The 25282-nt window shown below is 46.5% G+C and overlaps 1 protein-coding gene across 1 annotated transcript in view; it reads left to right on the forward strand.

The window, feature by feature from the left end:
- Nucleotides 1-1307: 1307 nt before the first annotated feature.
- Nucleotides 1308-25282, forward strand: part of HSPA5 (heat shock protein family A (Hsp70) member 5) — a 39311-nt gene continuing 15336 nt past the window's right edge. The window contains exon 1 of the mRNA XM_075835490.1: nucleotides 1308-1371. Within this exon, the coding sequence (XP_075691605.1) occupies nucleotides 1360-1371 (12 nt within the window). The 5' untranslated portion in view covers nucleotides 1308-1359. The remainder of the gene's footprint in view (nucleotides 1372-25282) is intronic.

Below are 25282 nucleotides of genomic sequence, written 5' to 3' on the forward strand. Positions count from 1 at the left end.
TAGGGGAGTAGATGCTCAGATCTAGGCCTAATTAAGCTCGTTCAGCTATTAATCAAATCAACTAGACACATGAGGTGAAAAGCTCTGCAGAGATAAACAAACAAACTAGCAGGTCTGGATGCTCATAAAACTTAACGACGATCAAACACTTTGACAAAACTTTGAGATAACATTAGACTATATAGCAAGACAGGAAAGCAGAGTTATATACCATAAAATAAAAGTTTCAGCTTTTTGAAATGCAGCTACAGCAGGGATGAGGTTCATGCAGGAATGAAATGGATTATATACCATAAAATAAAAGTTTCAGCTTTTTGAAATGCAGCTACAGCAGGGATGAGGTTCATGCAGGAATGAAATGGATTATATACCATAAAAAAAAAGTTTCAGCTTTTTGAAATGCAGCTACAGCAGGGATGAGGTTCATGCAGGAATGAAATGGATTATATACCTGTATGAAGAGAAGAGAGATGGATGTTAGATCTGTGCCATGTATAACTGCCAGGACACTTTGACAGTATGACACTTAGACAGAGATGACTTCTGCCGTCGTGCCCCCCCGGTACGATGCACTGCACTACTTATGTAGTGCAGTGCATCGCAACTGTCATTTTTCATTTGACAGTTAGCGTATTAGGTCCTGCCTCGGGCAGGACCTAATAGGCTACCGTACCTGGGCAACCAGGAAGCCTAGTAACGGCTTCCTGGTTGCCATAGCAACAATCGCCACCTGCGATCCACCGCGGGGGGGGGGGCCGGGGGTTACAGAGGGAGCTCCCTCCCTCTGTAAACCACTTCAATGCGGCGGACGTCATTGACAGCCGCATTGAAGGGGTTAAATGGCTGCGATCGGCGGTAACAGCCATCGCAGCGGCATGTCAGCTGTGTATAACAGCTGACAGCCGCTGAAGATAAAGCGCGCACAGCTCCTGTGCTCGCTTTATCTGCAGGGCGTAACTGTACGCCCGTCTGCGGGAAATCACTTTGATTTCGGACGTACAGTTACGCCCAATCACGGGAAGGGGTTAAAGGAGCACTCCACATTATTGTTTTTATTGCACCCTCCATTTGTACATTGGTGTTTCAGTGGGGTGCTGTGTGCAAAAATATTTATTGATCCCCGCATCTTGTATTTTTCGGTTCCAGCGCCGCTCACTTGATCTCCCCCCTGACTCGTCTGGAGTCACTGTGCTTTTGAATAAACCGGAAGTCAGGCTCTCAATGCATTCCTTTGGGAGCCAGAACGAGGCACCATAGGAATGCATTGAGAGCCTGACTTCCGGTTTTATGAAAAGCAGAGATTCCAGACCAGGTCAGAATGTGATCACGTGAGCGGCGCTGGACCCGAAAAATGACAAGATGCGGGGATCGGTAAGTATTTCTGCACACAGCCCCCCACTGAAACACCAATGTACAATTGGAGGGTGCAATAAAAAAAAATAAAGCAGCGTGCTTCTTTAAGAATAAGTGTTTACTGAATAGTTGAAACTTTTTATAGGCAGTCTGCCAATAATCACTGATAATAAGGAAAGGATTTCCTGAAAATCAAGAACGAACAGATTGGTGATAGGAAACAAATGTTTTGTGCAGCTTTAGAGAATGTTATTCTGTATTAGGAGTAAAGGTCCTTTTAGACGGCCCGATACTGGCCGTGAAAACGATTGCCGATACAGCATATAGATCAGCGCTTGTTCGCTCCATTCACAAGGAGCAATCGTTGGTAATGTCTGGGGACGAACGATTGTTACTATGATCGTTCGTCCCCGTGCATTTGTATCATGTCAGCAGCACATCCCCTGTTTACACAGAGTGATGTGCTGCCGACTAGCGATAGTTTTTTAGGTCGCATAAAAGATGCGATCAGTTGATGAATGAGCGTTTGCACGTTCGTCGGCTGGTAGCTGACCTGTGTATTGATTGGAACAGGGCCGACTCCAGGTTTATGTGGGCCCTTGGGCGACAGACTTAGTGGGCCCCTTTGCGGGGGAACTCACGGACCAGTACGTGATGTCTATTCACAATCCTGACACTTCTGTAGCGTCTGTGTGATATTTACAGCAAGGCAAGCGTAATCTCGTTTTAAATGACAGGTTACATCGTAATCTCGCATGATTTTTCTTGCCTTGCTGTAAATATCACACAGACGCTACAGAAATGTCAGGATTGTGAATAGACATCACGTCCTGACCGGAGGTGATGTATATTCACTGTCAGGACACTGCAGTAACGTTATAGTGTGTGTATGTGGCTGCACATAGTGATGTAATAAGATTACTATGTGCTGTGTAAATGAATGGAGAGCAGTGTATGACACTGATTGGTCAGCGTCATACACTTCTCTCCACAACGCCCACTTGGTCAAAAAGTAAAACACGTCCAGATGTCCATTAAGAAACTCATTAGCATAAATCTAAAATGGGTCATAACTCCATCAAAAATGATAGTTTTTATAAATAAAAAACACGGCTGTAATCTACATTACAGCGCCGATCAGATTATTTAGGAGATAGGCCACTTATAATGTGGTGACAGAGCCTCTTTAAAATAAGTCTCAAAACATAAAACATGCACATATTCGGTATTGGCGCGGCCGTAATAACCTGCACAACTATTTTTTTGCATCATTTATGATATGTACGCTGTAAAAAAATAAAATAAAAACTTCTTTCACTTATTGTGAGGCACGAGGTGTGATGAATTTAACCTCCATGTGCCTCACATTAATAGTAATTAACCCCATTATGACTGAGAAAAATAATAGGGTTAATTACTATTAATGTGAGGCACATGGAGGTTAAATTCATCATCACACCTCGCGCTTCACATCAGAAAATGGAAGAACTTTTTTTTTATTACTGTTGGCAAAGTATCGTTTTGGTATCGAAATCGCAATACTAAACGAAGTATCGGTATCGAAGTCCAAATTCTGGTATCGTGACATCCCTAATTTGGAGGAGCTGCCAGATACCAGGGTAATTTGTATCGGAAATATGTTTCTGCTGTCTAATCTGTTTACTGTCCTGATATAATTGTCAAAGGGAATCTGTCAGCAGTCTTGAGGCATCAAAATTGCTGACAAGACTATATAGGGGAGGGGGAGGGCATTGTAAATGTACCTTCTGTCTAGCAGCCAATCAGGACACCCCTATAGCTATCATTCAGAGGGACGGGGTTGGCAGCGTGCAGTGCAGAAGCACTTGCGCATCATGTGCCTGTCTTATTGGCACTTGCAATCGCGGTGCCAGGAGAATTAAACATCGTTTTCTCGGTCAGTGAACTTGCGTGGCCGAGACAAAAGGTATGTTTACAATGCCCTCCCCCTTCACTATATCACTGATCAGTTGTAAAGTACATGAGCTGGTAATGAGCCACACAAATGATAAATAAACACCTGCCATCTATATGCATATCACTGATAGTTGGTCATACATATATCGTGTGATTTGGTTTACTCTATGTGGCATGACAACTGGTGGGTGGGGGGACTTACCATACTAGTCCTTCTCAATGAATTAGAATATCATCAAAAAGTTAATTTATTTCAGTAATTCAATTCAAAAAGTGAAACTCATATATTCTATAGATTCATTACACACACTGATCTATTTCCAGCATTTTTTTTATTTCAACGTTCAAAATTATGGCTATGTTCACATGGCAAACGAAAAACGGCTGTAAAATACGGAGCTGTTTTCAAGGGAAAACAGCCTCTGATTTCCAGCCATTTTGAAAGCATTGGGTGTTTTTTGATGCGTTTTTTATGGCCGTTTTGGAGCTGTTTTTCTATTGAGATGGCTCCAAAAACGGCTCAAGGAGTGACAAGTTATTGTTTTTACGAGGCGTGTTTTTAAAAACAGTCGCGTAAAAAAAAAACTCGTTGGAACGGAATGCCGTTTTTCCCATTGAAATCAATGGGCAGATGTTTGGAGGCATTCAGCCCCCGTATTTTTAGCCGTTTTTCGGGGCGTTTACAGCTCGAAAAACGGCTGAAAATAGGTCGTGTGAACATACCCTAACAATTAAAGAAAACTCAAAATTTACTGTCTCAGAAAATTAGAATATTATATAAGCCCAATTCCAAAAATGATTTTTAATACTGAAATGTTGGCCTACTGAAAAGCATGTCCAGTATATGCCCTCAATATTTGGTCGGGGCTCCTTTTGCATGAATTACTGCATCAATGCGGTGTGGCATGGAGGCGATCAGCCTGTGGCACTGCTGAGGGGTTATCAATGCGGCGTGGCATGGAGGTGATCAGCCTGTGGCACTGCTGAGGTGTTATGGAAGCCCAGGTTGCTTTGATAGCGGTCTTCAGCTCGTCTGCATTGTTGGGTCTGGTGTCTCTCATCTTCCTCTTGACAATACCCCATAGATTCTCTATGGGGTTTAGGTCAGGCGAAATTGCTGGCCAATCAAGCGCAGTGATACTGTGGTTATTACACCAGGTATTGGTACTTTTGGCAGTGCTGGAAAATGAAATCAGCATCTCCATAACGCTGTCAGCAGAGGGAAGCATGAAGTGCTCGAAAATTTCCTGCTAGACGCTGCGCTGACTCTGGACTTGATATAACACAGTGGACCAACACCAGCAGATGACACGGCCCCCAAACCATCACTGACTGTGGAAACTTCACACTGGACCGCAAGACACTTGGATTGACTCCTCTCCTCTCTTCCTTCAGAGTCTGGGACCGAGATTTCCAAATGAAATGCAAAATTTACTTTCTTCTGAAAACACGACTGGACCACTGAGCAACAGACCAGTCCTTGTAAAGCCTTAGGCTGGGTTCACACGAGCACGTTACGTCCGTAATGGATGGAACGTATTTCGGCCGCAGATCCCGGAACGAACACACTGCAGGGAGCCGGGCTCCTTGCATCATAGTTATGTACGACGCTAGGAGTCCCTGCCTCGCTGCAGGACAACTGTCCCGTACTGTAATCATGTTTTCAGTACGGGACAGTAGTTCCACGGAGAGGCAGGGACTCCTAGCGTCGTACATAACTATGATGCTAGGAGCCCGGCTCCCTGCACTGTGTTCGGTCCGGGATCTGCGGCCGAAATACGTTCCGTCCATTACGGACGTAACATGCTCGTGTGAACCCAGCCTAAGGAAACCTTTGCGGGTGTTTTGTGTTGATTCGCTGATTAGAGTGTGACACCATGAGGCTACAATCTTCAACTTTTACCCAATATTCTAATTTTCTGAAAGTCTAAATTTTGGGTTTTCATTAACTAACTGTTAGCCATAATCATTAACATTTAAAATAAAAAAAATGTTGGAAATAGATCACTCTGTGTGTAATGAATCTATACAATATACGCGTTTCACTTTTTTTTTTTTATAAATTCTTTTATTTTGATTTTGTAGTATACAGATGTACAGGCAGTCATACAAAAATCTTCAGAACACACATCAATATGGTATTGACATCGGCCTCAGGCCTGTTACATAAAGTGCAGAAATTCAGTGAGAACAAAAACAAGTGCATTATCTCTCGGGATGGTCGTGCAAAACCTGCAGCTATGCACCCTGTACCGGCAGCGGTGCATAAGACTCCATTTGTAGTACTGAGAAATAATGAGGAAGGAAAGAATATTACAAGGACAGAAGAGAAAGGAGGGGGAAGGATAGACATGGAGCTGACCTACTTGTGCCTAGGGAGGGGAACCCGGGGCCATGATGACCTTGTATTCCTCGGGGGATTGAAACCTGATCCATTCCCGCCACGTTTTGAGGAAGGATGAATGGGACCATTTCATCGATGCTGTGAGGTCCTCCATTCTCATAATCTCCTGGATCTTGTGACACCACATGCCAACCGACGGGGGACAGGTCTGTCTCCACAACGCCGGTACGCACGCTCTCGCTCCGTTCACCAAGTGGCGCACGACTGAGCGCTTATACATGGACAGAGGTATCTCACACAGATGGAGCAGAAATAAGTCTGGTGATCTTGGAAGGGGAAAATCCGTAAATTTAGAGGAAATGCGCCACACCTCAGACCAAAATTCAGCCAAGAGTGGACAGTCCCAAAAAAATGTAAGATTGTACCCACATGGTTCCCACATCTCCAGCACAGAGGTGAGACCGCCGGGAACATAGCATACAATCTGGAAGGCACTCTATACCAGCGTGACAGAATTTTAAACCCTGCCTCTTGATATCTACTGGCCATTGAGGACTTGTGTGTCATAGTGAACAGACGATCCCGCTGTTCAGGAGTGAATGAGAGCCCCAAATCCTGTTCCCAGCTAAGCAGATAGGAAGGGATGCACTGGTTAGAGGGCGAAAACAGTAGCCTGTATAGTTTGGACAGCGAGTGTCGCACCGTGCCCGTGCCTGTGCAAAGTAGTTCAAACGGGGAGTTATCACGTGCATACGCCGCTGGGTTGGGTAAGCTCACCAGGAAGTGTCGTAGCTGGGTGACCTGCCATGTAGAAAAGGAGACAGGATCTGTCAGGGACTGTAGCTGCGCTCCCGACATCCAACTCTCCTCCTGCAAGAAGTGTGTAGCACGTCCCTGACCTGCCCTCCGCCGTTGCAGGAAGGGGGCCTCCTTCCCGCCCCGGCGGAAAGGCAGAGTTACCCAAGATCGGGGAGAGGGGGACGGGGAGATCTCTGCCCTAGGGAATATCCGTGCCGCAACTGTTAGGGTGGGCCCGATCGTCGGGTGTGTCCTTGCTGCCAGGGGAATTTGGGTACCCAACCATGGTAAAGTCTGCAGGGGGACTGTTAAGAATGCTTGTTCCATAGACACCCATTCCTTAATCTCATTATGTCTGCACCAGTCTAGGATTCGTGCCAGGTGGGAGGCATGATGGTAGGAAATAAAGTCTGGAAGACCCACACCCCCTTCCCACTTTGTACGAAAGAGCATGGAGCGGGCAATACGCGCAGGTTTCCCGGCCCAGATAAATTTGTGTAGGAGAGACAACAAAGATTGAAAAAACGGGCGTGGGATGTGTATCGGGAGGGCCTGAAAAAGGTATAGGATCCGCGGCAAAATATTCATTTTGAACATTGCGCACCTCCCAAACCAGGTGAAGGTACCAGAAGTCCACGAGTCCAAGTCCCCTTTTACCCGTTGAAGCAACGGAGGGAAGTTCACCGCGTAAAGGCGCGACAAGTCCCCGGGGAGCTGCACCCCTAGATATTTGAGGGAGTCTCTTGCCCATTTGAATGGAAAGGACTCTGGCAGATCGTCGACCAGATTGTGCGGCAACGAAATGTTGAGAGCTTTGGACTTAAAGTTGGACAGTTGCGAATATCTATTTAGTTCCGCCATTGGGTTAGGTAAGGAACTGTGGTACACGTCCGGGTAGTTGGAATCTGTGAGCCTCTGTATACCGTCCGCCCGAAAGTGCGTCTCCTGCAGGAACGCCACTTGTGCTTTCCGTTTCCATAGGAGGCGGAGAATGGAGGACCTCTTTACTCGGGAATATTCAGCCCCTGTGCGTTCAGAGAGATAACAGTTATGTCAGACATGGTGACTGACAGATGTACGGACAGACGGGGGAGAGGGGAGGAAGGAAAGGAAAGGAAAAAAAAAAAAGAGAAGCAAATGACACAAACACTCTAAAGATAGAGTGCTAAGACCTCCAATACTCTACGAGAGCTACGCCTTCCCAGAGGAAGCCTCCCGCCTTAGCGCAGATCTCGGAACCCAATGGGGAACGTGAAAGAACAGGAGTGCAGAAAAACAGTGTCTCACAAACACAGCAATCAACAGTAAAAAAATCCAAAATAACTAGTATCGAAGCCCCGAACCCATCAGGTCAACTTATCAAGTAAACTGGACCCACCCATCCCTTCAGACTAAATATCCATAGTAATCTCCCAAGCCACCATTAACCTGAACACCAGACCCTCCGTTAGAGTTCTGCCTTCAACACCATCATTCACAGCTTGATGAGAACCCTGCATGAGAGAAAGGGGGGGAAACAAGGGATTTGCATTTATCTGTCCACATATATAGACATAATGGGGGCTATCAGTCTCTTCGAGGAGAGCGGCGTCCTGGGGGGCCGGGAATCCATGGGCCCGTATCGGCGGTCTCCATGTGGGGATCGTCGCTCTGGAGGTCGGGTCACGGGTTGCTCTGCTCCACGACGAGGCGGAAAGCGGGACACGAACTCTGGAAACGGACCCCCTCTGAGTGCAAACGAAGTCGGAGGTTCGGTCCAGTCGGGTACCCGTACCGGTGAGATCTCCAAAAACCGGAACGCTTCCTCCTAGGTCATCTAGGGACCGGACTGCAAAGGATTGTCCCAACCTGCGAAGAATAATGTGGAAGGGGTGTCCCCATCTGTAGGTTGCGCCCACAGCCTTTGTCGCTTCCAGCAAGGGTCGGACTAATCGGCGCATGGATAGCGTCAGCCTCGAGACATCTGGCAGAATGGTAATATCAGCGCCTTCAAAGGGAACAGACCCCTTCTCCCATTCTCTCCTGGCGATTTCTTCTTTTTGCTTGTAGAAATGCACTCTACAAATCACGTCCCTGGGTTGATTACCGTCTCTATTCCGGGGGCCCGCTAATCTGTGGACTCTGTCCATTTCGATGGTCATATCACGCGGTCAGCCAAGGAGGGTGTTAAAGATTTGGGACAGTGTCATAAAGGCCATCTGGGGGGACTGACTCCGGAATGCCTCGTAATTTCAGATTGTTCCGTCTCCCCCTGTTTTCTACATCATCCAGGTGTAAAGAGAAGTCCCGTATTTGCGTAGCTTGGGTGGCCTGGGACTGTGATAGGACGGAGATATCTAGTGAGGATATGGAATGCTGCCGCTCCAAAGTTTCAACCCTCTCGGTCAATGCACGTACCTCCTGCGTGACCGCGCCAATGGCCCGATCGTGTTTCTCTTCCAGCCGGGCAAGACGGTGATCGAGGTCGGTTTTGGTGGGGAGTACCTTGACCATCTCCCATAATTCAGCCAGGGTTCGCTCCATGGATAACGGGGGACCCTGGGAAGAGGCTGACTGGGGTTCCCTTGCGCATGTTGGTGTGGCCAGTGACCCCCTAAAGATGGCTGGCGTGTCCTGGCTCCGTGCACCCTGCTGTGGTAGATGCTGCTGCTGCGCTGTCGCGTGTAATGGCGTCCCTGACGGTCCCTGACCGACGGCTGCCTGAGACAGTATAGGGAGAAGAGCTGCGGGTTGGAGTGGGGGAGCCGACCCGATACCCCCTGCTGAACACTGACCTCCTGCTGGGGACGACATCTCTCCTCCAGGAAGGCACGAAAGGCCACCGGGCAGATCCAGATCTGTGTGAGGGGGAGGCGGCAAGGCCCCACGCGGTGACGGAGGCTGAGTGCGGCCTACAGGAGGCAAAGATGAGGAGCGCGGCGGAGTTCCGTCCAACGAGGACCGGAGGGAGTTCCCGAGGTATCCGGCGGGTTCTTACGGCTTCTCCCCTTCGTCATGCTGCGCCGGGGATCGGTGAGTATGCCCTTAATGGGCGATTTCTATATCGTGGGTCCGGAGCTCCGAGGAGAAACGTCTCTACACCGCCATGTCCAAGCCACGCCCCCGAGTTTCACTTTTTTAAATTGAATTACTTAATTAACTTTTTGATGATACTCTAATTCATTGAGAAGGACTAGTATGTGCAGCTCTGTAGGGAATGACGGGGCAATCAGTGAGGTGGCAGAAGGGAATCTTGGTTAATGGGAAAGCAGGGAGAATAGTTTGTCAGCAGAACTTGCAGCTCACTGTAAATATGGGCACAAAGTAAAAGGTGGGATTCCAACTGAAGTTTCAGAGTGCTGGTGTAAGGAATTAACTAAGAATAACGGAAATATCAAGGGGTAAATTTAATAAGAGATGGTCTCCATGGCAAAATAAGCATGGGTGATTCTGTGGGGGGGGGGGTTCGTTTTTTTTAGTTTTTTTTTTACCTTCTGTGGGAAGGGGGAGTAGGGTGTTTGAGGAGTAGATAGTTAATGAGTGTGTGTGTGTATGTATGTATGTATGTATGTATGTATATATATATATATATATATAATTAGGAATATACATGATATGGATGTTCTATTTTAAAAATGTATATATGGAATAAGGAAAGAGTTAAAAAATATATATATTTAGGGTAGAAACACACTAGGCGGATACACTGCGTAAAACTCCACAGTTTATATGCCCAAGCAGTTGCAGAGCATTCCGCCCTAAAAACCGCACCAAATTGTGGTGCAGTTTTTCGAGCGGAATGTCCGCTTTGGAAATCCTGCAGCAATAAAAAAAAGAAAAACTTTATACTTCCTCGGCCGTAGTCATGGTGACGCATCGCTATCTTCTGAGAGGAGCCTGGCCTCCTGGGATGACGTAGTCCATGTGATCGCTGCAGCCTTTGATTTGCTGCAGCAGTAACAGAAACGTCATCCCAGGAGGCCAGGCTGCGCTCAGAAGAGAGGATCGCAACGCTAGGATTACGGCAGGGGGGAAAGTGTGAGCTTTTTTTAAATAATTTCTAATTAAAAATCTTTATTTTTCTTTAATTCATTTGCGTTTCCGCTGCAAAAGTCGCAATACATGCCTCTTTTTGTGGCGGGGTTTTACCTCCCCATTGAATTCAATGGGGAAAACCTGCAACAGAAGATCAGTGAATCCGCAACATAAATTGACATGCTGCGGCTTAAAAACCTGCATCGGGGGTTCATTTATGAACTTTTTTTTCAGGGGATATTTTCCGCGGTGTGTGGATGAGATTTTTTTTCAAATCGCATCCATTCTACACTGTGGATTTTCCGCAATGAATTCTGTTGCGGAAAATCCACAGTGTTTCCTCTTAATGTGCTTCTACCATTGACTAGTATATTCCGGTTAGGAAATATTCATAAAAAGCCGGCTTCAAGTTTCCATCTTAATGCATATGCTACAGATCAGTGTTGTACGGATTTGTAATACAACGACCTTAGCCTGCTATGGACCCATACTGTAACTCCATGGGCTTCTAATTTCATTAATAAGGAATCTGCGAAGAACAAATTTGTGCCATGTTTCATTGCAGGCTGTATTATAAAGGTATCCAATGCTTCTAGGCACCATATTGCCTCGCAGGTAGTGTCCACAAGTCTGTACTGATTCTGTATGCGTCAATGCTCTGTGAATGACCCCTAAAAAGGAAGGATTTACCTCCTGACCTTGTACTGTGCAAGGACATCATTACTTAGTTATTTATATATCCCTCTATAGCACATGGCACTGACGGAACTATAGGAAAGTTTTGCTGCAGCATTCCCCTGCTATGATTTTGGTGCCTGGTGTACAAGCACCACCTGCTGGTTGCCATCTACATTAAAGCTTAATAAGTAAGAATAAACCTGTGCTTATATTAATGTCTATTTCATACGAGATCATACAGAGGCTTCCTAATTTGAAATCCATGCGCATGCAACAGAAAAAAAAAATAATGGAATTCTCCATTGTACTAGGGGAGAATGTCTCCGTACGTCCGCTTTCCAATGGAGCCTGTACTGCAGCACGTGGAGGCCGTCCGGCTGCTTGTTGGGGAGTGTATGGACTCTGTGTACACGGCTCTACCATGCTCTTCAGGCTATGGCTACACGGCGACTTTGGGTTTCTTGTGATTGTCAAGTCGCAGTTGCTGTAACTTGCAGGTCGCAATGCCACCTCATTCACTTGCGTTGCTGCAGAGGCACGGCTTAATAGGAGCCTGTAGTACGATATACTGAAAAATATTACTTTTGCATTACTATTTATTAGTCCTTGAATTGACTAATAAAAAATATAAATATAGTTTTTTTTTAACACTTTAAAAAAATATATATTAAAAGTTAAAAATAAAAAAAAAACAACCTTTTACACTTTTTCCCCAAAAAGCAGTGTGATTTTTTTTTTTGCATAACTGGTATCGCCGCATTCGTAAAAGTCTGAAAAAAAACGTTTTAGAAGTTAGAAGAATTGCGCCATTGCATGCTGCTACAAGGATACGTTCCATACTATAGAACTATAGGGACACTGTATATGACAATGCCGTGCGCACAATAAAAATTGAATTGTAAAATATAAAAATTTTACAATCTTGCTTGAAGTTGTGTCGGCACATCACATGACTACGCAGACCACCGTGTCCGCACAGCAGCGTAGGAACTGTTGAGAATCGGTAATTAACCAAACTCTTTTTATATTTACCATTGTAGGCGCTTTCATAGCTTATCCGCTGCCCGAGTGATTAAGGCCAAATTCACACAACCGAGTGCAAGTTTTTCACGTCCGAGTTGCACCCATGGGACCTGTTCTGTTTTTCAACGGACCCTTCACATGGTCTGTTAAAACATCGGCCCCATTGAAATACATGCGTCCGTGTGACGGCCGTTGGTTTTTTTAACGGCCGTCACATAGACGTATACAATGTTTGTGTGAATAAGCCCTAAGAAAGAATATTTGCCTTACATAGTTTGTATGCACAGTGATCTAAACTATATCCACCCTTTATGTAACACACCCGTATACAGCAGGCACAGGCAATCTATTTAGAAAGTCGTGTACACAAAGCCAAATGCATATGAAATATTATTCATGTTAATTATGTAATTATGATGTGTATTTGACAACCCTTTGAGTCATGAAGAATAATTGAATACATACATACATTTTATATACTGGTCGTGGACTTTCTATAGATGAACAGACATGTAGAAAATTGCTGCATCTTTACAATAGTTTTACATATGAGATTCTTAGGGGCTTTCGCACCCAGCGATTAGCTGTTATTTTCGCGGGAAGCTCTCCGCGTCCGCTCATTTTTCCTGCAACAACTACTATAGGAAATATGAAGTATTACATGGTGCCCATTCAAACGAATGGGCAACTATGTAATTCATAGTGGGTGGAGTCTGCCAGAGCTCAATGCCCTGGCCCCTCTATGAAGTCCACCCCTTCCCACCGCAGGCATTTCTCAGATTTTCATTTTTTCTTACCCACCTTCCAAAAGCCATACATTTTTTATTTGTCCGTCGATATAGTCCTATGAGGGCTTGGTTTTTGCGGGATGAGTTGTAGTTTTTAATGTAACCATTTATTGTACCATTTAATGTACTAGGAAAAATATTTGTTGGGTAGAAAATGAAAAAAACAGCGATTCCTCTATTGTTTTTTGCGCTTCCTTTTTATGGAATTCACCGTGCAATTAAAACAACATGTTAACTTTATTCTGCGTGTCAATACGATTACGGTGATACCAAATTTATATAGTTTTATTTTTCTATATTTTACTACTTTGACATGGAAAAAACGAACTGAAAAATTTAAATTTAATTTGTGTCTCCAAATTCTGGGAGCCATAACTTTTTTATATTTCTGTCGATTAAGCGGCATGAGGGCATATTTTTTGCGGGATAAGCTGTAGTTTTTACTGGTACAATTTAGGGGTACATGCAATCGTTAGATCTCTTGCACTATATACTGCTTTAAAAATGTATTGCAGTATGTCGTCTTTCTGATGGGCTTCTATTAAGCACAAAGATGGCAGAACTATAGGGCTTCATTAGGACCCCAGGCTGCCATAGCAACCATCGGCACCCTGCCATCGCATCGCAGGGGGGCCGATGAACTGTTAGAGGGGGTCAACCTCCCCTTTCTTGCTTTAGATGCCACGATCGCTATTGACCGCAGCATTTGATGGGGTAAACTTGCAGGATCGCACTCGAGCACGATCCCGCTGGTTACTGTGAAGTGTCGGCTGTAACATACAGCCGACACCCGCGTTGTATGGAGCGGGGTCAACCCGTGAGCCCGCTCCATACTTTCCCTACCCGGCTATGTCGTAGGCATACGTCAAATGTCGGAAAGGGGTTAATACACAAAGGCGTTTGTCCACATGCCCTTAGAACAATCACATTTATGCCCTATGTTTACACAGGCCCATAGGGCTCCATTAGTCCAACGGAGGCAAAAAAGTTTTTGGGCCTCTGTCGGGCTGTGATACGTCAGAATACCTTTTTTTTTTTTTTTTTTGAGGATGGAAGAGTGCAGTAGACTTTCATGTATACGTCGGGAGCTTTACTGGGCTATATGTTAAACATAGGGCCAAAACGTGATGTGCACAGGCCCTAAGAGGTTGTGGTACACTGACTGCAATATTCATATGTAGTTAGTGCTGGTTAGGACCGTGCATTATGTGTATGCCAAAAGACACACTTTAGGCATACTTTTCCACAAAGACGCCTATGGGTATTCTACAGAATATATCTGTATAGGTTATTTTGGTACACAGACATACTGACGCTAAAAATGTGGTATAAACCGGCTTAGGCTCCGTCAGAACGGGACCCTGAGCAGACACAAACTGACACCGTTTTCATTACCATTGATTTCAATGGTGACGGAGACTGTGCCCGTCTTCCGTTTGTGTCTTTTGTGCACCGGATCAGTCGTTTTTCCAGAAGTAATAGCGTAGTCTACTACGCTATTGCTTCCAGCAAAACGACGGGTTCCGGTGCACAAAAGAGGCAAACGGAAACCACGGGCACCGGCTCCGTCACTATTGAAATCAGTGGTGATGAAAACTGTGTCAGTTTGTGTCTTCTCAGGGTCCCGTTCTGACGGAAACCTCTGACAGAACGTCAGAACGGGACCCCAACGCAGATGTGAATAGAGCCACTGTAATGTCCGTGGCTGCGGGTTCTCAGCTCCAACCTCCCCCTGACAGCCGCAGCCACGAGTCAGACGAACTTTGACCCGTGAGTACCCTGGACTATAAGTGGAGTCCAGCCCCCTAGTTCTATGCCTGAGCGTTGTTGTGTTCCCTATAGTTTGTCTATGTGATGGCCTCCTAGTGTGTTTCCTGTTCCAGTCCCTGTACCTATACCTGTGTACAGTTCCTGTTCCTAGCAATCCATACCTTCCTGGTCTAGCACTGAGCTGTGCCAAGGTCGTGCCGTGCTGCAACCACGTCTGACCAGCTTCACCTCGCCTGACGTCCTCCTGCTACCTAAGTCCCAGCCGAGCCTGCCCTGCTGCTGTCTGAGCTGCCACAGGTACCTATAGAACTATAGACCCTCACCTGCTCCCTGTTGGCTAGCTGCATTACCGCCAAGGCGGTACGGCCCACTGGGTTCACAAACCCTACGTGACCGTACGCTCAGGCCATGGACCCCACTGGTCGTTTCAAGACTATGACGACGACACAGGAGATGAGAGCGGATATGCTGGACCTCCGGTCTCGACAGGACCAACTCCTCCAGGCGTTGAACATTCTTGCACGTCAGCAGGAGGCTCAAGCTGCCGTTCCTCCTACTACACCTCCTGGCAATGTGGATCCCCAGTCTACACCTCTTGGCAGTATTGACCCACTTCCTGACCGCTATGATGGAGAAGCAAGTACCTGTCGTGGATTTCTTAATCAATGCCAGATCCACTTCAGCCTGTATGCTAGGACATTTTCGTCTGATGGTGCCAGGGTCGCTTTCATCATTTCTCTCCTCACCGGCAAGGCTCTTGCATGGGCAAACCCTATCTGGGAGAGACAAGGATCAGAGACCCGTGACTTCTCTGCCTTCCTCCGGACTTTTTCGCATGGTGTTTGAGGAGCCTGGACGGGTCTCATCACCAGCGGCATCTTTGATTAACCTGCGCCAAGGAGACACCTCCGTGAGTGAGTACGCCATCCACTTCCGCACCCTGGCGGGAGAGCTCTTCTGGAACAATGAGGCTCTGGTGGCTGCATTCTGGTATGGACTATCTTCCAGAATCAAAGACGAACTTGCCGCCTGGGATCTGCCGTCTACCCTGGATGACCTCATCCTTCTGTCTGCCCGGATTGATATACAGATCCGTGAACGCCTCCAAGAGGTTCAATGGGAGGGAGCCCTTCCTAGTCTGGTCCCTACTTTGCAGCAACCCCTGCTGTCCTCCGATGTCGATCCTCCTAAGAAGTTGGTAATAATGGACCAGTATAAGTTATCTACCCAAGAGAGACAACGCAGACGCACATCTGGACACTGCCTTTATTGCGGTCTCGATGGCCATCTGGTGCGCCTGTGCCCCCAAAAATCCCAAGACCTAGGGTTGCTAGGAGTGACAACCTTCGGTAAAGATGGACTTCCGTCTAAATATTCCATACCTGTGACCATAGTGTCCATTGAGAAAACGCATCAGGTCTCTGCGTATCTGGACTCTGGATCCGCTACTAATTTCATCCACAGAGATCTGGTGGACCTTCTGCAATTTCCCACCATCCCTCTGGAGAGCCCGTTGACAGTTGCTTCAGTAAATGGACTACCTCTGCCAGATCCTGTTATAGCTGTGACCAAGCCGCTGAGGCACCAAGTGGGGGCCGTTCACTCCGAACTTCTGTCTTTCTATGTCCTGCCCAAAGCTGTTAACCCTCTGTTGCTGGGCCTGCCTTGGCTCAGACTTCATGCCCCAGTTCTGGACTGGAATTCTGGAGGGGTTCTCCAGTGGGAACCTGAGTGTCAAGGTCGTTGCCTGGTGCAGATTCGTTCGGCTCAGCCTTCGCTGCCTCGGTCGTTGGCAGGATTGCCAGGTCATTATGCTTCCTTTGCGGACGTCTTCAGGAAGAGGGAGGTGGAGACATTACACCCACATCGGGCGTATGACTGCCCTATTGAATTGATTCCTGGTGCATCCCTTCCCCGTGGTAGGGTATATCCTATTTCCTTGCCAGAGACTCTGTCCATGTCTTCCTATATGAAAGAAAACTTAGAAAGGGGCTTCATAGGAAAGTCTTCCTCCCCGGCAGGAGCCAGGTTCTTCTTCGTCAAAAAGAAAGATGTCTCTCTCGTCCTTGCATCGACTACCGTGGTCTCAACCAGATCACGACGAAGAATAAATATCCGTTGCCACTGATCTCCGAACTGTTTGATCGTATACGTGGTGCAAATTTTTTTTCTAAACCAGACCTGCGTGGGGCTTACAACCTAGTCCGGATTCACCAGGGTGATGAATAGAAGACTGCATTTAACACCCGTGATGGACACTATGGGTATCTAGTAATGCCCTTCGGCCTGTGTAATGCTCCCGCGGTCTTCCAGGAGTTTGTGAATGACATTTTCCGTGACCTCCTCTATGTTTGTGTTGTAATCTACCTTGATGACCTCTTGATTTTCTCCCCAGATCCTATGACGCACCAGAGACATGTCCGTCAGGTTCTGCTACGGTTAAGGGAGAATCGTCTGTACGCCAAGTTGGAGAAGTGCGTATTTGACAAGGATGCACTACCCTTCCTGGGCTACATCGTCGCTAATCGAGGTCTCGAGATGGATCCTGAGAAGGTAAAGTCTGTCCTGGAGTGGCCACGTCCTCAAGGCTTGAGGGCCATACAGCGCTTTTTGGGATTTGCTAATTTTTACAGGCAGTTTATTCCGAACTTCTCCTCACTGACTTCTCCCATCTCTAACCTTACTAAGAAGGGTATGAACGGCAAGGTGTGGACTCCCGAGGCAGAGTCCGCATTCAATAGCCTGAAGAGTGCCTTCACGTCAGCCTCTATCATCCGGATGCCTCTCTGCAGTTCTCGTTGGAGGTGGACGCATCCTCTGTTGGTGCTGGTGCACTCCTGTTCCAGAGAGGTCCCAAGGGCAAGTCAAGGGTATGTGGATACTTTTCCAAGCTCTTCTCTACCGCAGAACGCAACTACTCGATTGGGGATTGAGAGTTATTGGCCATCAAATTGGCTCTGGAGGAGTGGAGACATCTACTGGAGGGCGCAGCTCATCCGATCTTGGTTTTTACCACAAGAATCTAACCTACCTCCAGATGGCCCAATGGCTGAACCCTTGTCAGGCCAGGTGGTCACTGTTCTTTGCAAGGTTTCAGTTTGAGCTTCATTATCGCCCGACCAACAAGAATGTGAGGGCCGATGCCTTGTCCAGGTCTTTCGAGACAGAAGACACCATTGAGACTCCACAGAATATTATCGATCCATCTTGCATTGTCTCGGTCAATCCCCTGCAAATTGGGGACATTCCACCAGGGAGGACTTTTGTGCGCCTGGCTGATCGTGGAAGAATCCTCCACTGGGGACACTGCTCTAGACTGGCAGGTCCCGCGGGGTTACGCAAGACCCGGGATTTGATTGCTCGTCATTTCTGGTGGCCCACTCTGCCCAAGGATATTGTGGACTTCGTTTCTTCCTGTGCTGTATTTGTAGCCAACAAGGCCACCCACTCCAGACCTGCTGGTCTGCTCCAGCCATTGCCTGTGCCCAATGCTCCCTGGCAGCATATAGCGATGGACTTTATCACGGACCTGCCTCTCTCTATTGGATGCAGTGCTGTCTGGGTGGTGGTGGACTGATTTTCGAAGATGGCCCACTTCGTTCCTCTGACCGGTCTTCCTTCTGCTCCTCAGTTGGCCAAGTTATTTATCCAACACATCTTCCGCCTGCACGGCTTTCCGCAGCATATTGTGTCTGATCGGGGGTTCAGTTTACCTCGAGGTTCTGGAGAGCCCTCAGTCTAATGGTCAGGTCGAGAGGATCAACCAGATTTTGGAGAACTACCTACGGCAATTCATCTCCAAGCAGCATGATGACTGGGTGCAGCTGCTCCCATGGGCGGAGTTCTCCTACAATAATCACACCAGCGAGTCTACTAGGAATACACCGTTCTGCATTGTCTACGGCCAGCACCTACGAATTCCTCTCCCGGTGCCTGATACTTCCGAGGTACCTGCAGCTGACTCCACGTTTAGAGACTTTTTGCAGATCTGGCAGCAGACTCGATCCTCCATCCTAATGGCAGTGAACCGCATGAAACGGAAAGCTGACACAAGCAGAAGAGAGCCTCCACGATTTCTTCCTGGTACTAAGGTCTGGCTGTCGTCCAGGAATATCCGACTGAGGGTGCCGTCATGTAAATTTGCCCCCAGGTTCCTCTGACCATTCGAGGTCGTGCAGCAGATCAACCCTGTCGCCTACAAGCTTTGGCTGCCTCCTGCCCTCAGGATTCCCAACTCCTTCCATGTCTCCCTCCTGAAACCAGTGATCCTGAACCGCTATTCCAAGACCCCCAGCCCTTTGGTTGCTTCCAGCAGCCCCTCAAGACATCTTTGAGGTCAAGGAGATCTTGAACACCAAGAGAGTAAGAGGAAAGTCTTTTTATTTGGTGGATTGGAGGGGGTTTGGTCCTGAAGAGAGGTCCTGGGAGCCAGAGGAGAACATCAATGCTCCTGCTCTTCTGAAGAAGTTTCTCTCTTGCTCTGGTCCCAAGAAGAGGGGGCGTAAGAGGGGGAATACTGTAATGTCCGTGGCTGCAGGCTGTCAGCTCCAACCTCCCCCTGACAGCCGCAGCCATGAGTCGGCAAGCGCTGGCCCCAGCCTCCTCCTCAGGAGATGCCAGCGCCCGCGTCCACTCACCTCTGCCGGATCATGTAGGGTGCTCGTGCACGCTCGTGCCCGCTCTTAAAGGGGCAGCGCGCGCACCAGACCTCATGGATGAACTTTGACCCGTGAGTACCCTGGACTATAAGTGGAGTCCAGCCCCCTAGTTCTATGCCTGAGCGTTGTTGTGCTCCCTATAGTTTGTCTATGTGATGGCCTCCTAGTGTGTTTCCTGTTCCAGTCCCTGTACCTATACCTGTTTCCAGTTCCTGTTCCTAGCAATCCATACCCTCCTGGTCTAGCACTAAGCTGTGCCAAGGTCGTGCCGTGCTGCATCCACGTCTGACCTGCTTCACCTCGCCTGACGTCCCAGCCGAACCTGCCCTGCTGCTGTCTGAGCTGCCACAGGTACCTATAGAACTATAGACACTCATCTGCTCCCTGTTGGCAAGCTGCCTTATCGCCAAAGCGGTACGGTCCAGTGCGTCCACAAACCCTACGTGACAGCCTTAAAGGGACTCTGTCACCAGTTTATCAATGCCCTTTCTCCTAACTAATCTAATAGGCGCTTTGATGCTGATAACTACAGTGTGACTTGTTTAAAAATACTTTTATTATTTGCAAAGTTCTGAGCATATTTCTAAATATGCTAATGAGCTTCTAATAACCAAATATGAGGGGACTCTTTCTTTCTTTTCACTCTGAGCTATGCAATGTTTTCTGTATGACTCTGTCCAATTAGCACACAGCTTCTCCCTCTTCCCTGCCCAGCAACACATTGTGATCATATAGTATACAGCTTCCATTCCCGACTGTTTTCAACTGGCTATATCGCTGGTTGTGTCACAGCTGTGATACTGGTGTCATATGAATGATTAGACTCTTCTCTTTCATATACCACCAAAACAGAGAGATATGGGTATTTGAAGTGATCCTCCCCCCTTCCTTCCAGCCTCAGTCACTCAAACTGTGTGAAGCAGCTTGATGCTGATAGGACAGACAGCCTGCTCCACCTCAGGAGAATCGCTACTGTTACCGCCCACTTGTCTAATAAAGGCTCATTTACATATTTAGAAAAATGCTCATAACTTTGCAAATAATTAACATTTTTTGTTTAAAAACAAATCACGCTGTACACCGCGTTCCAAATTATTATGCAAATGTTATTTTTCGCTGATTTTCCTAAATAGTCGATGCAAATGACAGTCAGTATAATCTTCAAGCCATCAACCGTTGGGGTATAATGCAAATTTTATTGAACAAATCTCCTAATGATAACAGATTTTTTTTTAGAAGTAAAAAACTCAAAATGCACTGTTTCAAATTATTATGCACAACAGAGATCAAAACATTTTAAAGGTTGTAAAGAGAAGTAAAATGGTAATTTGTTGAATTTGCAGCATCAGGAGGTCATATTTACAGAAATCAAAAGCTCTTTCAATCAAAAAAAACTTAGCAGGCCAAGTTACATGTTAACATAGGACCCCTTCTTTGATATCACCTTCACAATTCTTGCTTCCATTGAATTTGTGAGTATTTGGACAGTTTCTGCTTGAATATCTTTGCAGGATGTCAGAATAGCCTCCCAGAGCTTCAGTTTTGATGATGTGAACTGCCTCCCACCCTCATAGATATTTTGCTTGAGGATGCTCCAAAGGTTCTCAATAGGGTTGAGGTCAGGGGAACATGGGGGCCACACCATGAGTTTCTCTCCTTTTATGCCCATAGCAGCCAATGACACAGAGGTATTCTTTGCAGCATGAGATGGTGCATTGTCATGCGTGAAGATAATTTTGCTGCGGAAGGTACGGTTCTTCTTTTTGTACCACGGAAGAAAGTGGTCAGTCATAAACTCTACGTACTTTGCAGATGTCATTTTCACACCGTCAGGGACCCTAAAGGGGCCTACCAGCTCTCTCCCCATAATTCCAGCCCAAAACATGACTCCGTCACCTCCTTGCTGACGTCGCAGCCTTGTTGGGACATGTTAGCCATTCACCAACCATCCACTACTCCATCCATCTGGACCATCCAGGGTTGCACGGCACTCATCAGTAAACAACACGGTTTGAAAATTAGTCTTCATGTATTTCTGAGCCCACTGCAACCGTTTCTGCTTGTGAGCATTGTTTAGGGGTGGCCGAATAATAGCTTTATGCATACTTGCAAACCTCTGGAGGATCCTACACCTTGAGGTTCGCGGGACTCCAGAGGCACCAGCGGCTTCAAATACCGGTTTGCTGCTTTGCAATGGCATTTTTAGCAGCTGCTCTCCTAATCCTATTAATTTGTCTGGCAGAAACCTTCCTCATTATGTCTTTATCTGAGCGAACCCGTCTGTGCTCTGAATCAGCCACAAATCTTTTCACAGTACGATGATCATGCTTAAGTTTTCTTGCAATATCCAATGTTTTCATACCTTGTCCAAGGTATTGCACTATTTCACGCTTTTCGGCAGCAGAGAGATCCTTTTTCTTTCCCATATTGCTTGAAACCTGTGGCCTGCTTAATAATGTGGAACGTCCTTCTTAAGTAGTTTTCCTTTGATTGGGCACACCTGGCAAACTAATTATCACAGGTGTCTGAGATTGATTACAATGATCCAAAGAGCCCTAAGACACAATACCATCCATGAGTTTAATTGAAAAACTAATAATTAAATGTTTGACACTTAAATCCAATGTGCATAATAATTTGGAACATGGTGTAGTTATCAGCAGCAAAGCGCCTATTAGATTAGTTAGGACATAGGGAATTGATAAACTGGTGACCGTCCCTATTAAGGCCCTGTTCACACAGAGTATTTTGGCGCGGAAACCGCTCCGCAAAACTAGTCAAAAACTGGCCGAAAATGCCTCCCATTGATTTCAATGGGAGGTAGGGGCGGTTTTCCCCCGTGAGCGGTAAAACCGCCTCGCGGGAGAAAGGGACATGCCCTATCTTTGCGCGTTTACGCCTCTGACCTCCCATTGACATCAATGGGAGGCAGAGAAAGCGTATTTTGCTGAGTTTTTTGCCCGTAGCACTCAATGGGCGCGAGCGAAAAACGTGGCAAACGACGTGCAGGAAGGACAAAATCTGCCTCAAAATCCCAAATGGAATTTTGAGGCAGAATTTTCCTCCTGCAAAAAACTCAAGGCCCATTTACACAGGCAGATAATCGGTCAGATTCGAATGCTAACAAATGAGCATACACAATAATAGCTTTGTTGGTGTAGCACCTGCAAAAACTAGCAAAAAACCCTCAATCACACAAATAATCTTTTATGCAAACATAAAAATAATCATTCTGGTGATTGGTCATTCTGACATTGTGTTATGTAAGCATAAATCTCTTTACATGCCGGCTCTGGCAGTGACAAAGGTCACCAGCCAAAGAATGCTGTCGCACTGCCTTCATCGCAGGTAATAAAAGTAAGGCTGGATTTACACGAGCGAGTGCGTTTTGCACGCGCAAAAGGTACTTAACCGCTCCGTGTGTCACCATATGATGCGTGGCTGCGTGATTTTCGCGCAGCCGGCATCATTATGACACTCTGTATGTTTGTAAACCGAAAAGCACGTGGCGCTTTTCTGTTTTCATTCATACTTTTTACTGCTGTTGCGCGAATCACGCGCGTCACACGCAAGTGCTTCAGTGTGCTGTGCGTGATGCGCGAACAACGCACAAATATAGGACATGTCGTGAGGTTTATGCAGCGGACACACGCTGCGTGAAACTCACGCACAGTCTGCACTGCCCCATAGACTAACATAGGTCCGTGCGAGGCACGTGAAAATCACGCGCGTTGCACGGACGTATTACACAGTCGTCTAAATAAGCCCTAAATGTGGTAATTTTGCAACCTGCAAGTAACTGCAACACCACAGTCGGAAAAAGTCCAACTGGTTCGCATTTATTTGGACTGTGGCGTCGCTGTAGCGGCACAATCGTGACAACGTGCAGGTTGCAGAGCGACCACACTCACTTCTATTACCTGTGATGCAGGCAGCGAGACACTTCGATCTTTGGCCGTGTAACCTGTGTCGTGGCCAATGTCACCTAGTAGCCCTAGCCTAATTCTGTGCAGTGTACTGTATTCTCACGCATTAGAGTAACATACTGACCTGGACTGTGGGCAAAAGTTTTTATTTATTTTTTAAGCATGGATTGCTGGTGGTGACATGCTTGTTTTATTCAATCTTATGGAAGAATCCCACTCACTACAATGTTAAATCTGTCTGCTGTGCCCAAAACCTGACAAAACCAATATATGTGAACACTGCCAGACAGAGAAACTGAATTTCCCATGCACACATGCCATTTTTTTATTTTTTTACCGGACAACAATTGTGTGGTCAGGGGATAGTAGCAATGGTTTTCCTACTTCAATATACGGATGCTACACAGGCTGAAAATATATCCATGTGAAGAAGCCTTAGGCTGGGTTCCCAAGTAGCATAAACGGTGCGGAATTTCCGCAACGCAATTCTGTGCGGAAATTCCGCGGCATTTACAGTAGCAGCGAAGTGTATGAGATTTAGAAAATTTAATGGCCATGCTGCGGGGAAAAAATGCAGCGTAAACGTTAATAAATTGACCTGCGGTGCGGAATTTAATTCTGCAGCATGTCAATTTATGCTGTTTTAATTGAGTTTACGTTGCAAGTTTTCCCTATTTAATTCAATGGGGATGGAAAACCTGCAACAGAAAGCCATGTGTTTTGCAGCTTTTGCAGCGTATTCGCAGCGATTACGATGCAAAAATCGCAACTACGGAAAAAAAATCATACCCATACTTCTTCCTGCAGTTCAGCCTCCTGGGATGAGGTTGCATCCCATGTGACCACTGCAGCCAATCACAAGGGATGCCGGAGCGGACGTCAGAGGAGGGAGGGGGTAAGTATGAATGGCTTTCTTCCGCTGCGGATATTCAATTAGAAAAAAACACAATGTGGTGCGATTTTTCGGACGGAATGTACTGCGGGTTCCAGGTCGGACACGCTTCTTTTCCTCACTGTGATTATGTAGTTAGGAGGCACAGTGTGCTTGGTATGCCCGTTCTAGTGATAGTTGGGGCCCCTAGCAATATGACATTTATCACCTCCCCAAAAACGGCACCAAAGGTTGTGTGTGATATTGTAGCTTACCCCAGTTACTAAATGGACCTGAGCTAAAATACCAGAGACAACCCATGGCCAGGTCTGGCATAGTTTTAGGAAGAAAGCAGCCATGTTGGTTTTTTTTTCCCTCGAGACAACTCCTTTAAAGGGGTTGTCCACTACCAGACAACGGATGACCTATCCACCGGACAGGTAATCAGTGTATGATTGGTGGGGGTCCGACACCTGGACCCCGCTACGATCAGCTGCTCTGGCTGTCTCTGGGCACCTGACGTCCATGCTGGAAGCAGATGGCTCCAGTCACAAAATAGCCACCGAGCTGCAGATCTGCTCCTATTCAAGAAAATAGGAGCAGAGCTGTAGTTCACCAACTGCTTCCAGCTCCGTACACTGCATACTGTGCAATTACATCCGGTGCCCGCAGGCAGCGGGAGCAGCTGATCGGTGCGGGGTGCGGGGTGCGGGTGTCAGACCCCCACCAATCATACACCGATGGCCTATACGTTTGATAGTTCATCAGATGTCTGATAGTGGGAAAACTCCTTTAAAGGACCAGAACTTTTTTTTTTTTTCTTTTTCCTATTTGCATACCAGCGCTCATAGCTTTTTCTTATTTTTTGTTTGACGTAGCTGTATGAGACTTTTTTGCGGGATGAGTTGTATGCCATTTATTATGCATATACATTATCGTTTATATAAATTTGAATTTTGACAAAAATGCAGAAAAAAGTTCTGCAGTTTTGTTTTTGTTTTTTTACAGTATTCACCAATCGTCCAAAAGTGATGCTATAAATTTGTTGTACATGTGTTACGGTTGTGACGATACCAAACGTGTATATTATTTAATGTTTTGGAACTTATATTTATTAACCCCTT

The sequence above is a fragment of the Rhinoderma darwinii genome, chromosome 8, assembly GCF_050947455.1.
Source record: "Rhinoderma darwinii isolate aRhiDar2 chromosome 8, aRhiDar2.hap1, whole genome shotgun sequence".
Lineage (NCBI taxonomy): Eukaryota > Metazoa > Chordata > Amphibia > Anura > Rhinodermatidae > Rhinoderma > Rhinoderma darwinii.